General features: G+C 42.7%; 1 protein-coding gene across 1 annotated transcript; it reads right to left on the reverse strand.

The window, feature by feature from the left end:
- Positions 1-5,762: 5,762 nt before the first annotated feature.
- LOC115160192 (A-kinase anchor protein 2) lies at positions 5,763-15,864 on the reverse strand (the record flags this gene model as incomplete). The annotated part of the gene is given in 3 exon segments (XM_029710575.1): positions 5,763-6,834; positions 9,946-10,118; positions 14,651-15,864. Coding segments are annotated over 3 exon segments (1,501 nt in total), but the record flags the coding sequence as incomplete, so codon positions are not given.

The following is a 15,864-nucleotide window of genomic DNA, read 5'->3' on the forward strand; positions in this document are numbered from 1 at the left end:
TACTCCACGATGTAACCTACAGAGCCTCAATCATGGGGCTCTCCACTTTGGATGGTGGTATATACGGTAAAATAGTATAGCAAAGTATTTTGCGGTTATAACGATAAATAAAGCCATCTTAATCAACACTCAGATATACCACTGGTGTTAACCCCACTAGAATCAACACTCAGATATACCACTGGTGTTAACGCTACTAGAATCAACACTCAGATATACCACTGGTGTTAACCCCACTAGAATCAACACTCAGATATACCACTGGTGTTAACGCTACTAGAATCAACACTGAAATATAACACTGGTGTTAACGCTACTAGAATCAACACTCAGATATAACATTCATAACCCTTTTAACCACAACACCAATATTTTAACACTTGTATAGTGTATTATTACTGTATTGTGTGTTATTGCTCATCTGCTACTTCCTCATTTGTGTCCTGACCCTAACCCTTAAATGGTTTAATATTCACTCATGGCAAACTGCATTATCCCACCAAATATAAAATATGATTACTCATTTACTAATTCAAGAAATTACTACTTTCTTTTCAAGTTTACGAGACCAAATTCAGCTTGATGTAATTATAGGATTTGTGCTATTTTTGCATCATATGCCCAAGAAGCATTGTCATATTAAGAGACACCTGTACATTTTAAAGACATATATGGCAATAGCCACAGTATACATTTAGCCTTACGCTAATCAAATAGCATTGTGATGTGAAGCTAGGAAAGCAGACACTCCTGTTGCTAACCTTGACTTTGCATATTTATCTGTTGTGGATTTATTACCATCCTGAGAACCGTCTCTCTCTCTCACACACACACACACACACACACACACACACACACACACACACACACACACACACACACACACACACACACACAGCTTGTTTAGATGACTGTACACGGCATTTAAATACAGGCCTCAGGATAACTATTTTCCACTGCACAAATAAAAAAAAGTCTCATCATAAAAAAGTCTCCCATACACATCAAAGCTACCAGCTACCAGCTACCAGGCGATAAAAAAAACTCTACTTTTGTGAGTTAAAATTTATTATTTTCAGATAGAAAAACCTTGTCAGCCTGTTCATCATGTCAAACTATCAACACTGTCTTTCAGTAATAACTGCCCTCTGCCTATCAGCCAATCACTGATTAGCGTGATTATGTACTGCACTATGTTCCACTTCCTCGTTCACAGGTCAATCTCAGTTCAACGTCCCTGACAATCTTAGGAAGTTCAAGTCAATCTATTAATGCTCTTTCCCTCTCCCCTCCTCTCTCTCTCACCCTTCTCTCGCTCTCTTCCCTCTCTCACAGTCCCCTCCTCTCTCTCTCACCCTTCTCTCGCTCTCTTCCCTCTCTCACGCTCCCCTCTCTCTCACCCTTCTCTCGCTCTCTTCCCTCTCTCACTCTCCCCTCCTCTCTCTCACCCTTCTCTCGCTCTCTTCCCTCTCTCTCTCGCTCTCTTCCCTCTCTCACTCGCCCCTCCTCTCTCTCTCACCCTTCTCTCACTCTCTTCCCTCTCTCACTCTCCCCTCCTCTCTCTCTGACCCTTCTCTCGCTCTCTTCCCTCTCTCACTCTCCACCAAGGCAAGCAGAATACTGTCAGTTAACACTGTCACTCAGTTAACACTGTCTCCACACACACATTAGAATCAGAGAGACACCGTGTCGTCAGACTTAAGCAGAAACATCCAATCAAAGCTTCTTCATCGCATGATAAACAATAGTGATATCCCATGAAACACAATACCCATGAAAAACAATAGTGATATCTCATGAAACACAATACCCATGAAACACAATAGTGATATCCAATGAACCACAATAGTGATACTTTTCAATGTAATTTTTTTCACAATTTTCTAGAAAACAATAAGAAACACAAATAATTTTCTTGATTGTGGATACATTCCAAATGACACCCTATTCCCTGTATAGTGCACTTCTTTTGACCAGGGCCTGAGCACTATCTAGGGAATAGGGAGTCATTTGGAACGCAGACCCTGTGTTTTGTCAGGGAGATGAACGGACTTGGAGCATGCCTAGAACGTTCTGTGGGCTTGGAGGGCCACGGTTCTCAGATCCTGGTTTGTGGGACGGTAGAGCTGGTAGGGCCCTCATTTAGGAGAACAACATCCACAGAGTAAAAAAAAAAAAAAGAAAATGTTCCTTTTGTTGTAGTAGTGTCTGTCGGTCAATAACAGCATGATTGTTATCCGATCCGTTGTTTTATCATCTCTGGTTTTAGTGTTGTTCATCCAGTCCATTTAGAGAAGTTAATACTTCTATGTCTTGTTCTAAATTTGCTATGAAAGAACTAGACCTACAGTAGAGCTTGACTTATAACATAGAACTAGACATAGAGCTGGACATAGAACTGGACATAGAAATGGACATAGAGCTGGACATAGAGCTAGACATAGAACTGGACATAGAGCTGGACATAGAGCTGGACATAGAGCTATTGGATGTCTCCACGTTTAGAAAAATACTTAAATGTGTAATGAAAAAGATGTTCCCCTTAAAAGACATGACATCTGGATATAAAAAAAACGTGTTATATTTTTATCATGCAAAATATCTCTTTTGACGTCAATAGATTGTAGTGCTTTGAAAGTGTGTGGTCCTTGACCCAATCTAACACCTCCAATACATTGTTTTGTATCATAATGGTGTTATCTCCAAAAAGCATTAAAAAAGGATTTTAAAAAACAACATAACTCTCATAATTCTTTCCCTTAGCTGGCAAGGTCTAGAGGCGAGGTCTAGAGGTTAGGTCTAGAGGCGAGGTCAAGACTTAAACAATTTGCAGAGATATTATTGCAATATTCCCCAGCACACCAGAAGCAAACATAAGAACATTTCTTCTAGAGAGATCAAATACACACCCATCCTATTTCATTATTTTAAACTTCAAAACTGCTTACATCAGAGAAAAGAGCAATTAAACAAGCAATGCCAATATAAGTACAAAATAAATGATCAGAGGATTAAAAAAAAATATATATGAATATCTGACATTGAAATACTACGACACACAGACAGTTTGGAAACCAGTAGAATGATTATTGCTTTGAACAGTGTTATTCTAGAAATAAATCTCCCCCGACATGTATTGTGTCGCATCCATAGAATTAGAATGATGCCATAATGGCGGCCATTTTGAGTTTCCCCATAGTAGTTCATTCTATTTCTATTGTTGTATTGTACACTGCCTTCAGAAAGTATTTACACACCTTGACTTTTTCCACATTTTGTTGTTGTTACAGACTGAATTTAAAATGGATTGAGATGTTGTGTCACTGGCCTGTCACTGGCCTACACGCAATACGTGAATTATGTTTGTAGAACATTTTTTAAATTAATAAAATATGAAATGTCTTGAGTAAATATGTATTCAACCCCTTTGTTATGGTAAGCCTGAATATGTTCAGGAGTAAAAATGTGCTTAACAAATTGTGTAATAAGTTCAGTGTTCAATAATACTGGTTAACATGATTTCTTAATAACTACCCCATCTCTGTACCCAACACATACAATTATCTGTAAGGACCCTTAATCGAGTAGTGAATTTCAGGCACAGATTCAACCACAAAGACCAGGGAGGTGATTCAATGCCTCAATAAGAAGGGCCCCGATTGTTAGATGTGTAAAAAAATGTAATAAAAAAGCATTGTGAAGTTATTAATTAGGCTTCGGATGGTGTATCAATACACCCAGTCACTACAAAGATACATGCGTCCTTCCTAACTCAGTTGCTGGAGAGGAAGGAAACCGCTCAGAGATTTCACCATGAGGCCAATGGTGACTCTAAAACAGTTACAGAGTTTAATGGCTGTGATAGGAGAAAACTGAGGATGGATCAACAATATTGTAGCTACTCCACAATACTAACCTAAATGACAGAGTGAAAAGAAGTAAGCTAGTACCGAATGAAAATATTTCAAAACATGCATCCTGTTTGCAACAAGGCACTTAAGTAAAACTGCCAAAAATGTGGCAAAGAAATGAACTTTCTGTTCTGAATACAAAGCGTTATGTTTGGGGCAAATCCAACACATCACTGAGTATCACTCTTCATATCTTCAAGCACAATGGTGGCTGCATCATGTTATGGGTATGCTTGTCATTGGCAAGGACTAAGGAGTTTTTTGTAGAAAAAAAGCACAGGCAAAATCCTAGAGGAAAACCTGATTCATTCTGCTTTCCAGCAGACACTGGGAGACACTGGGAGAGCAATGATCAACAATCAACTTGACAGAGCTTGAAGAATTTAAAAAAGACTAATGGGCGAAGAGATTTACCCAGAAAGAGTCACAGCTGTAATCACCGCCAAATTTACTTCCACAAAGTATTGACTCAGTGTTGTGAATAATTATGTCAATTAGATATTTATGTATTTTATTTTCATTTTTTTGTTGTAAATGTATTAAATATAAAAAAACAGAAATGCCTTATTTACATAAGTATTCAGACCCTAAATTGAGCTCAGGTGCATCCTGTTTCCATTGATCATCCTTGAGATGTTTCTACAACTTGATTGGAGTCCACCTGTGGTAAATTCAATTGATTGGACATGATTTGGAAAGGAACACACCTGTCTATATAAGGTCCCACAGTTGACAGTGCATGTCACAGCAAAAACTAAATGATGAGGTCGAAGGAATTGTCCATAGCGCTCCGAGACAGGATTGTGTCGAGGCACAGATCTGGGGAATGGTACCAAAAAGTGTCTGGAGCATTGAAGGTCCCCAAGAACACAGTGGCCTCCATCATTCTTAAATGGAAGAAGTTTGGAACCACCAAGACTCTTCCTAGCGCTGGCCACCCGGCCAAACTGAGCAATCTGGGGAGAAGGGCCTTGGTCAGGGAGATGACCAAGAACCCGATGGTCACTCTGACAGAGCTGCAGAGTTCCTCTGTGAAGATGGGAGAACCTTCAAGTAGGACAACCATCTCTGCAGCACTCCACCAATCAGGCCTTTATGGCAGAATGGCCAGATGGAAGACACTCCTCAGTAAAAGGCACATGACAGCCCGCTTGGAGTTTGCCAAAAGGCACCTAAAGACTCTCAGACCATGAGAAACAAGATTATCTAATCTGATGAAACCAAGATTGAACTTTTTGGCTTGAATGCCAAGTGTCACGTCTAGAGGAAACTTGGCACCATCTCTACGGTGAAGCATGGTGGTGGCAGCATCATCATGCTGTGGGGATGTTGTTCAACAGCAAGGACTGAGAGACTAGTCAGGATTGAGGGAAAGATGAACGGAGCAAAGTACAGAGAGATCCTTGATGAAAACCTACTCCAGAGCACTCAGGACCTCAGACTAGGGCGACGGTTCACCCTCCAACAGGACAACGAACCTAAGCACACAGCCAAGACAACACAGGAGTGGCTTCGGGACAAGTCTTTGAATATCCTTGAGTGGCCCAACATGAGCCCGGACTTGAACCTGATCGAACATCTCTGGAGAGACCTGAAAATAGCTGTGCAGCGACACTCCCCATCCAACCTGACAGAGCTTGAGAGGATCTGCAGAGAAGAATGGGAGAAACACCCCAAATACAGGTGTGCCAAGCTTATAGCATCATACCCAAGAAGTCTCAAGGCTGTAATCGCTGCCAAAGGTGCATCAACAAAGTACTGAGTAAAGGGTCTGAATACTTATGTAAATGTGATATTTCAGTTTTTAGTTTTAATACATTTGCTGAAAAATTAAAAATATTTAAAAAAAAGTTTTTGCTTTGTCATTATTGGGTGTGGATAGTGTGGAGATTAATGAAAGGAAAAAAATGTAATCGATTTTATAATAAGGCAACAAAATGTGGAAAAAGTCCAGGGGTCTAAATACTGCCGAATGCACTGCTCATATGAATGGTTCAAGGCTACAGGACATCATTATCGTCAGGAAAGAGGAAAGGACTTCCATTGTTATTGCTTTATAAATATCAACTCATTTAAATCACTGAAGATGAAAAGTGATAGCAATATCTATTTTTACACGCCACTGTCTTTAGCTTTTAGAGAAATGCTGGTATTATATGAGGTTAAATATCGTCATGCAGTCGCCAACAAGGATCAAGTCCCAGTAACATCGTTTTCTGTTGTACTGTAATCTGGAGAAAGGTCAAACCTGGGGCTTCAATAGAAAATGTCCCCCTATTCCCTATCTAGTTCACTACTCTGTTTAAAACTAGTGCACTATATAGGGAATATAGGGGCCAAAAAGGGAATGCAGTCTTTTTTTCCAGTGATTCAATTCAGTCTGACATCCTCGCTGACTCCACTCTAATATTTAAGGATGACTTGGCAGGCGTATGTCTCTGTGTCAAATCAATCCTCCAATAATATCCACTTCAATACACAAGATTCTCATCATCGTTGTTATCATCAGTCCTTTACACTCCTTTTATCTGGAAAAAGTCAAAACATTCCAAAATGGAACCTTGGACAGGACCTGCCCGAACACACTGTTGTCGTCGTCACGGTTACTTGTCCGTTCGCTTGGCAACCAGCCGTATCCCATGGGTCTCTCTGTTTCAGTGTTGTCAGGGCTGGCTGATGCTCCAGGTTAGTTCATCCAGTAGATCATGTGACAGATCATGTGATCAGAATACTTAGTAAAATAAATACTTGTAGTTGTGTTGCTGCTATGCCCCTCCTCCCTCCTCCCTCCATCCCTGATGGTCACAGACTACTCCTCTTCCTCTTCCTCCTCTTCTTCTCCGTCCTCGTTAGTGTAAATCCCCGCCTCCCACCTCAGCGCCATGTTACTTTTCCTGCGGGTGACGCGGGTGGCCTCCAACACCTGGTAACGCAGACAACAAACAACAAGTCAGTCAACAGGGAGTAGAGACAGGGCTTCAGGGCACTAGGCAGCACCTGGGGATATTTCATTCATTCATTTCCCTTAAATATATAAATAAAAATAAATAAATAAAGTTGAAGTGAGTCTCTGGTATTACAGAATATTGTAATACGTCTTTTGTAATGATCACCATAAAAGCCTAAAAACTATAGCAGGGCGATTCCATGCCTGAAAATATTTTGGGTACCTCAGATTCAGTGGCGGTTGGTGCCGTTTAAGATAAGGGAGGATTATCTTTTTTTCACGAGCATGGCCTTATTTCAATTTCAGCATATTGGGATGACTGTCATTCATATTCCATTCACCCAGTTCAATGTAACAGTGATAGGTTTAGGCTACTACATGATACTCTAAATTTCCCCTGTACCCATCATGAGGTTGCTACAACCTAGCCTATGAATGAAAGTTTACAACGTAGGTGCACACAGGTTGAGAGAAGTTTGAGTAATCAAGGTGACAGACATTGACACATTTAATACCACCTTACACACTCTTGCCTGCATCTAGCTGATCTGGGGTGAAATCAAGTTGCAATCAAGAGTTTCTATAGGACAAATTCAGGTATGTTTATCCCAGTTTAGTTCCGTTAGCTTCTGTTAAAGAAAAGTTTTAAAACAGAATCGGCACAATGAATACACCCCTGATCACACGCAAACACAGTTCACTTTCATAGCAGCCACGTACAAACAGCATGATCCCTTTCATAGCAGCCACATACAAACAGCTCGTTGCATATAGATGAGAGAAGGAATTATATCTACACACTCTTCCTCCTCTCACCTTTTCCCTTCGCTTGTGGACTTCAGTGCACAACACATCAGCTGTCTGTGACCAGGTAAAAAAACCTTTCCAAACCAAACCATATCATGACTGCTAACTGCTACACACAGCCTACATCGTTGTCACGTCATAGTCAACATAGCTACTAGAACTAATGCATTAGTAAACCCGCTACAATCATGCAGTACAGTGTAGAGATAGCAAGCAGTTAAGCAGTTTAGCAGTTACACTGGCGGGCCCCGGTGGCAATAAATTAATAAAACCAAAAGTTTAGCTTGACTTGGAAGAGTTAGCCATAGCCAGCTAGCTAACATAGCATCCCTCTCTGTTTGAGCCAGGTGTTTGAGAAGGCTAAACCTTCTTGCTGCATTCAACCATAGCTAAGTGAGAGTAAAAAAAAATATATACTATGAAATATAGCTAGCTCTTTCTCTCTCTCTCTCGTGCTTCTCCTTAATTTTGGAAGAAATACATTTGTTCAAAACTGTTAGCTAGCTGTCCTCCGGCTACGCCATAGTGCTACCCTACAGAGTGCTGCTGAGGCTACTGTTGACCTTCATTGCAAAACAGTAAAAATTATTTTGTGACGTGAATATATTTTGTGTAGTTTTATCAAAAATATTTAAAGTTACACTATTTCTATTTTTTTGAAATTCACCGAGGAGGATGGTACTCCTCTAACTCGTCCTCCACTCCTCAGATTGTTCTGGAAATGTCACCTTATCTCTGTACATTCAAACCGCCATCGATAAAATGTAATTGTGTTCGTTGTCCGTAACTTATGCCTGCCCAATACCATAACCCCACCGTGGGGCACAACCACAACATTCCCGCTGGTGAAGAAGCCAGATGTGGAGGTCCTGGGCTGGCGTGGTTACTCGTGGTCTGCGGTTGTGAGGCCGGTTGGACGTACAGCCAAATTCTCTAAAACGACGTTGGACGTGGCATATGGTAGAGAAATTAACATTCAATTCTCGGGAACAACTTTGGTGGACATTCCTGCAGTCAGTATTGTAATCACACACTCCTTCAAAGCTAAAGATAAAGAGCTAAGATAAAGCAAAGCAGTGCAACACAAACAACAACACAGAGTTGCACATACTCACAAAGTGAGCATTGTAATCGCCTTGTAAGATTAACAACGATCGGATCCACTCGTTTCTATTGTTGGACAACTGCAAATCTCTGGTATCAGCTGTTCTCCGTGGCCTTTCTGTGCCTGAGATCTGTTGGCGGATTGGGCTGGCTGGCTGGCTGGCTGGCTACAACTTTTTCCAACCTGTATTTCCTTTGTTTTATTGTCATTTACACTGTTGGTTTATGTGTTCAGTTGTTGGGGAAGACTACTGAGTTTGCAAATTGAAGGAAAATTATGAAAACACAGAGACATGAAAGATAAATTACTTTGGCACCATGAATACAGGCCACTGTTCCACACATCAATAAAGGTTCTGTCTTCCCTGTGGCTCAGTTGGTAGAGCATGGTGTTTGCAATGCCAGCATGGTGTGTGCAACGCCAGGGTTGTGGGTTCGATTCCCACGGGGTGCCAGTACAATTTTTTTTTTCAAAATAAAAAAATGCATGAAATGAAATGTATGCATTCACTACTGTAAGTCGCTCTGGATAAGAGCGTCTGCTGAATGACTAAAATGTAAAGGTTCTGGTAACCTAATTTTCAAGCTGAATCTTACCAGAGGAATAATCTGAGCGAGGGAAACAGTGCCTCTCTGTTTCAGTACGTGTAGCAGTTTGTTTTATCTTGCCAACTCCTATAGTCATTGTCAGGACAAACTCTCCAAAAATATCTGGGACCTGGCTAGATAAAGGCTGCTAGAGAAGACTTATTGTAGGTTTAGCCTGGATACCAAACCTATTTGTGCTAACATTCCTTGTCACCAAATATTTGGCATATGGCAAGCAGTGGAATGATAATACAACCAGGTCTGGTACCCAGGCTATGTAGGTCCCTAAACCCAGGTCTGGTACCCAGGCTATGTAGGTCTGGTACCCAGGTCTGGTACCCAGGCTATGTAGGTCTGGTACCCAGGCTATGTAGGTCCCTAAACCCAGGTCTGGTACCCAGGCTATGTAGGTCACTAAACCCAGGTCTGGTACCCAGGCTATGTAGGTCCCTAAACCCAGGTCTGGTACCCAGGCTATGTAGGTCCCTAAACCCAGGTCTGGTACCCAGGCTATGTAGGTCCCTAAACCCAGGGAACGGCAGCGCAGTAACAGCAGCACAAGAGAACATGGATAGTACTACTACTCACACTGTTGTCTTCTACTTTCTCCCGGCGCTTCACTTTGTGAGTCTCGTAGTCTTCCATCAGGGTCTGCATGAAGTTTTTGGGGCGCCCGCTGCCCCCCGAGTCGTCACTGCCCAGGTCCAAGAGGGGCGAGGGATTCTCAGACGAGGAGGGGAATGCAGGAGGATTTATCTTACCTGCAGGTTATACACACAGTATAAATGTCATATAAGGACATGACAGTACCAATGATGTTGTCAATACATACAATATATCTATTGTATATATTAATACATACAATATATCTACTGTATATGTTAATACATACAATATATCTACTGTATATGTTAATACATACAATATATCTACTGTATATGTCAATACAGACTATATATCTACTGTATATGTTAATACATACAATATATCTACTGTATATGTCTACATGCAATGTATCTACTGTATATGTTAATACAGACAATATATCTACTGTATATGTCAATACATACAATATATCTACTGTATATGTCAATACAGACAATATATCTACTGTATATGTCAATACATACAATATATCTACTGTATATGTCAATACATACAATATATCTACTGTATATGTCAATACAGACAATATATCTACTGTATATGTCAATACATACAATATATCTACTGTATATGTCAATACATACAATATGTGCTGTATATGTTAATACTATATCTACTGTATATGTTAATACTATATCTACTGTATATGTCAATACATACAATATATCTACTGTATATGTTAATACTATATCTACTGTATATTTTTAATACATACAGTATAATAGAATATCATATTTTCATGTCTATCCTCTACATGGACTCTGTATCTAATCAATATTGAATGGGAAGACGTCATCGTGTCTATTGAATGCAGTAATGCAGTACTGGCTCATTAGCACAAGGGGGAAGTAATTCACCACGAAAACCACCACAGCATTGTATTGCTGGAAGGCAGAGCAGTGGGAAACTGCTTCTAGACATGCTTAGAGAACTCAGCGTGTTGCTATAGAGAACTCAGCGTGTTGCTATAGAGAACTCAGCGTGTTGCTATAGAGAACTCAGCGTGTTGCTATAGAGAACTCAGCGTGTTGCTATAGAGAACTCAGCGTGTTGCTATAGAGAACTCAGCGTGTTGCTATAGAGAACTCAGCGTGTTGCTATAGAGAACTCAGCGTGTGCTATAGAGAACTCAGCGTGTTGCTATAGAGAACTCAGCGTGTTGCTATAGAGAACTCAGCGTGTTGCTATAGAGAACTCAGCGTGTTGCTATAGAGAACTCAGCGTGTTGCTATAGAGAACTCAGCGTGTTGCTATAGAGAACTCAGCGTGTTGCTATAGAGAACTCAGCGTGTTGCTATAGAGAACTCAGCGTGTTGCTATAGAGAACTCAGCGTGTTGCTATAGAGAACTCAGCGTGTTGCTATAGAGAACTCAGCGTGTTGCTATAGAGAACTCAGCGTGTTGCTATAGAGAACTCAGCGTGTTGCTATAGAGAACTCAGCGTGTTGCTATAGAGAACTCAGCGTGTTGCTATAGAGAACTCAGCGTGTTGCTATAGAGAACCTCAGCGTGTTTGCTATAGAGAACTCAGCGTGTTGCTATGGAGAACTCAGCGTGTTGCTATAGAGAACTCAGCGTGTTGCTATAGAGAACTCAGCGTGTTGCTATGGAGAACTCAGCGTGTTGCTATAGAGAACTCAGCGTGTTGCTATAGAGAACTCAGCGTGTTGCTATAGAGAACTCAGCGTGTTGCTATAGAGAACTCAGCGTGTTGCTATAGAGAACTCAGCGTGTTGCTATAGAGAACTCAGCGTGTTGCTATAGAGAACTCAGCGTGTTGCTATAGAGAACTCAGCGTGTTGCTATAGAGAACTTATCATAAAAACTACAGCACTCTGTTTAAACAGCCAATCAGGAGCTAAGAATGTCAGAGGCAGTGTTAGGGAGCCTGTCATTTCAAAGCATTCTCAAGTCGGATTTTACAACACAACTCATGTTTCCCTTCAGCCATCAGAATGCTTTCAAAATGGAGGAGTACATAAACATATGCCAACTCTAGCCAGGAGCAAGCCCGATTACACGCAGGACCTAACAGTTTGGTTTTTCAACAAAACTTTAATAACAAAGGGAGAGACGGAGTGGATTTAATTTACCAAACTATTGTTTACATTCACCACAATAGCTAATGTCCTCTGTTATTGTTATGTTGACCACTATAGTCCTATGTTATCATGTCGTAGTAACCAGTCCACCTCTCTCTCTCTCTCTCTCTCTCTCTCTCTCTCTCTCTCTCTCTCTCTCTCTCTCTCTCTCTCTCTCTCTCTCTCTCTCTCTCTCTCTCTCTCTGTCTCTCTCTCTCTCTCTCTCTCTCTCTCTCTCTCTCTCTCTCATTATGTTGTAGTAACCAGTCCACCTCTCTCTCTCTCTAATCATGTTGTAGTAACTGGCATTTTTCCGCAGTAATAGCTACTGTAAATTGGACAGTGCAGTTATATTAACAGGAATTGAAGCTTTCAGCCGATATAAGACACTTATATGTACCGACATTTGTTGTTTCTCTAAAAATCTGCGATCGTGACACAAGGCGCTGCATGATTTACAGCTATCCCGTTGACGGGACGCCGATCCCAGAGCGGCTCGCCATTAAAAGCAACTTCTCCTTTTGAAAACAGCCTGTGTGGCATCAACATGAGTCAGAAACATTTATTCTAGTGTCAAAATACACTACAAAGTGTAAATAGGATATTTTTGGTCATGAAGTCAGTCTGGTCCAAAACTGAGATTTGTGATTGTATTTTGAAATGAAGGGTACCCTAACCGTTATCCACTGGTGGAATGAAGGGTACCCTAACCGTTATCCACGGGTGGAATGAAGGGTACCCTAACCGTTATCCACGGGTGGAATGAAGGGTACCCTAACAGTTATCCACGGGTGGAATGAAGGGTACCCTAACCGTTATCCACGGGTGGAATGAAGGGTACCCTAACCGTTATCCACGGGTGGAATGAAGGGTACCCTAACCGTTATCCACGGGTGGAATGAAGGGTACCCTAACAGTTATCCACGGGTTGTCTTGATATATATTCCTGCCCATATGCCCACAGCTGGCAGCACACAAGTAATCATCAATTCACATGATCATAACACCTTGGTAAATTTGGTTTGACATGCCATATCCCTTTGGGGCTAGTTAGGGACTGTCACTAAATTACACGCTGTACATGGGACAATATTTAAAAATGTAAATTGCTCCAAATTGCAATTACTTAAAAACGTAAACCAACTATAAATTGTAGAAATGCATATACAAATTGAGGTAATGTGTACATGTATGTAGAGTTAAAGTGACTATGCATATATAATAAACAGAGAGTAGAAGCAGCATAAAATAAAAGGGGGGGATGCAAATAGTCTGGGTAGCCATTTGAACAGCTGTTCAGGAGTCTTATGGCTTGGGGGGTAGAATTAAGAAGTCTTTTGGACCTAGACTTGGTGCTACCGCTTGCCGTGCGGTAGCAGAGAGAACAGTCTATGACTTGGGTGGCTGGAGTCTTTGACATTTTTTAGGGCCTTCCTCTGACAACGCCTGATATAGAGGTCCTGCATGGCAGGAAGCTTGGCCCCAGTGATGTACCCTGTGTAGTGCCTTGCGGTCGGGGGGCCAAGCAGTTGCCATACCAGGCAGTGATGCAACCCGTCAGGATTCTCTCGATGGTGCAGCTGTAGAACCTTTTGTGGATCTGAGGACCCATGCCAAATCTTTTCAGTCTCCTGAAGGGGAATACGTTTTGTCGTGCCCTCTTCACAATTGTCATGGTGTGTTAGGCGCATGATAGTTTGTTGTTGATGTGGACACCAGGGAACTTGAAGCTCTCAACCTGCTCCACTACAGCCACGTCGATGAGAATGGGGGCGTGCTTGGTCCTCCTTTTCCTGTAGTCCACAATCATCTCCTTTGTCTTGATCTCGTTGAGGGAGAGGTTGTTGTCCTGTCACCACACGACCTGGTCTCTGACCTCCTCCCTATAGCCTGTCCCATCGTTGTCGTTGATCAGGCCTACCACTGTTGTGTCATCGGCAAACTTAATTATAATGATGGCGTTGGAGTCGTGCCTGGCCGTGCAGTAATGAGTGAACAGGGGGTACAGGAAGTGATGTAGTCATATATAATATGTAATGGCATAACAGAACACATTAGATCAACTGGAACCACAGCGACAAAATATTCAAGGCTTTTTCTAGTTTTCTAGGAGGGCGACTGACTGTAGCTGTGTAGTGTTTTGGCAGAGTGGATGTCAAAACGCTTGCCAGGTACGAACACAACAGACATCCACATTAACCCACCCCTTCAAGACAACTCTCGTTTGGCTTCAGTCATGGCCCTTGGATTTCTTATTGACCAAGCCGAAAAAATCAGCCCCCCTTTAATACCATCACTAGGGGAACATGAATACAGCCTCCTGGATGGAAGTAGTCTGAAGACTTATACAAGGGGACAACTCACATACAGTACCAATCAAATGTCAATCAATCAATTAATCACTGATAAACAAGGACAGTTTTTTTTTTTTTTTTACGGGTTGTTTCCAAAACGGCACCCTATTGTCTATACAGTACAATACTGATGAAAAGAATAAGCAGTGAATAAGGTTTCAGAAGCAGAAACAGTTATCACAGTTGGCTCACCTGGTGCCGTCTTGCTGGTGAGGGTGAGAGGCAGGCTCCCAGAGGTGGGTGGCAAGCTCCCAGAGGTGGGTGGCAAGCTCCCAGAGAGGCTGAGTTTGGCGGGAAGACTGTTGGTCTTGTGCTTGTCCCCGGGGTTGATAGTCATCGTCTTGGGTCTGCCAGTCTGGTTGGTTCTGGGATCCGGTCCTGACCGCACTGCTCCCAGTCTCTGCTTCTTCAGCTCTTTCTCTCTCTCCTGCGCCGCTCGGATCTCTTCCTCGATCATGGACAGAGTCCTCTGCTTCCGGGAGCGCAGCTTGAACGGCCCGGTGCTCTGCTCTGTCTCCTTGGCTCTGGTCGCTGCGGCTGTGCTGCGGAGCTCGGCCGCCTCGGAGTACTTAGAGAAGTAACTGAACTGGTCTTTTTCACTCTGGGTCCGGGACAGCTCTGGAGACTGATAGGGCTCTATGGGACGGGGAGGGATGAGGACAGGAGTGCGGACTGGGACCGGGTCTGGATTTAGGGCCAGTGAGCGACTGAGTGCGGACTGGATGAGGATCTTAGGACCCCCGGAGGAAGATCTCTGTGGAAGGGGGGCGTAGGTAGGTCTCTCCATCTGGACATAGGTAGGTCTCTCTACCTGATATGAGAGGGGCTGGAGCTGGGGTGAAGGAGACTGATGTTGGGTTGGACTTGACTGGAACTGGGCTGGAGGTGACAGCGGCTGAGGTGATGGAGTTGACTGGTACTGGGGTGGGGCTGACTGGAGGGGCTGTAAGGGTGTTGGTGACTGTTGCAGTGGGCTTGGAGGTGGAGGAGAGTGGAGGTCTAGAGGCGTGAGTGACTGATACTCTGTTGGTAGTGATGAAAGGTTCCCAGAAGATAGAACATCTACGTGCCTCTCTTGGAGGGGGAGGACCCCCTGCCACTCCTCACCCTGCTGAGACTGGTTCTGGTTCATCAGGGCATGCTGGATGATACTCTGCACAAGCATACCTGCATGGTACTCCAGCTCTTGCTCCGACAGACCCTGACATCTCTCGTTCTGCTCCCCAGGAGACATGGTGGTGCCTCCCTCCATCTTTCCGTTGACGGGTGTAGTGGTCTGTGGGGTGGAGGGGAAGGAGTACTCCCCCAGAGACGTCTCCCCCAGGTAGGAGGCCGACATGGTCTCGTTTGACGCCCCGCTGTCGGATACGTTATTCATGCTGACGTCTTTTGACAGGGTATCCAGA

Source organism: Salmo trutta, chromosome 23 (assembly GCF_901001165.1).
Source record: "Salmo trutta chromosome 23, fSalTru1.1, whole genome shotgun sequence".
In the NCBI taxonomy this organism is placed as follows: Eukaryota; Metazoa; Chordata; class Actinopteri; order Salmoniformes; family Salmonidae; genus Salmo; species Salmo trutta.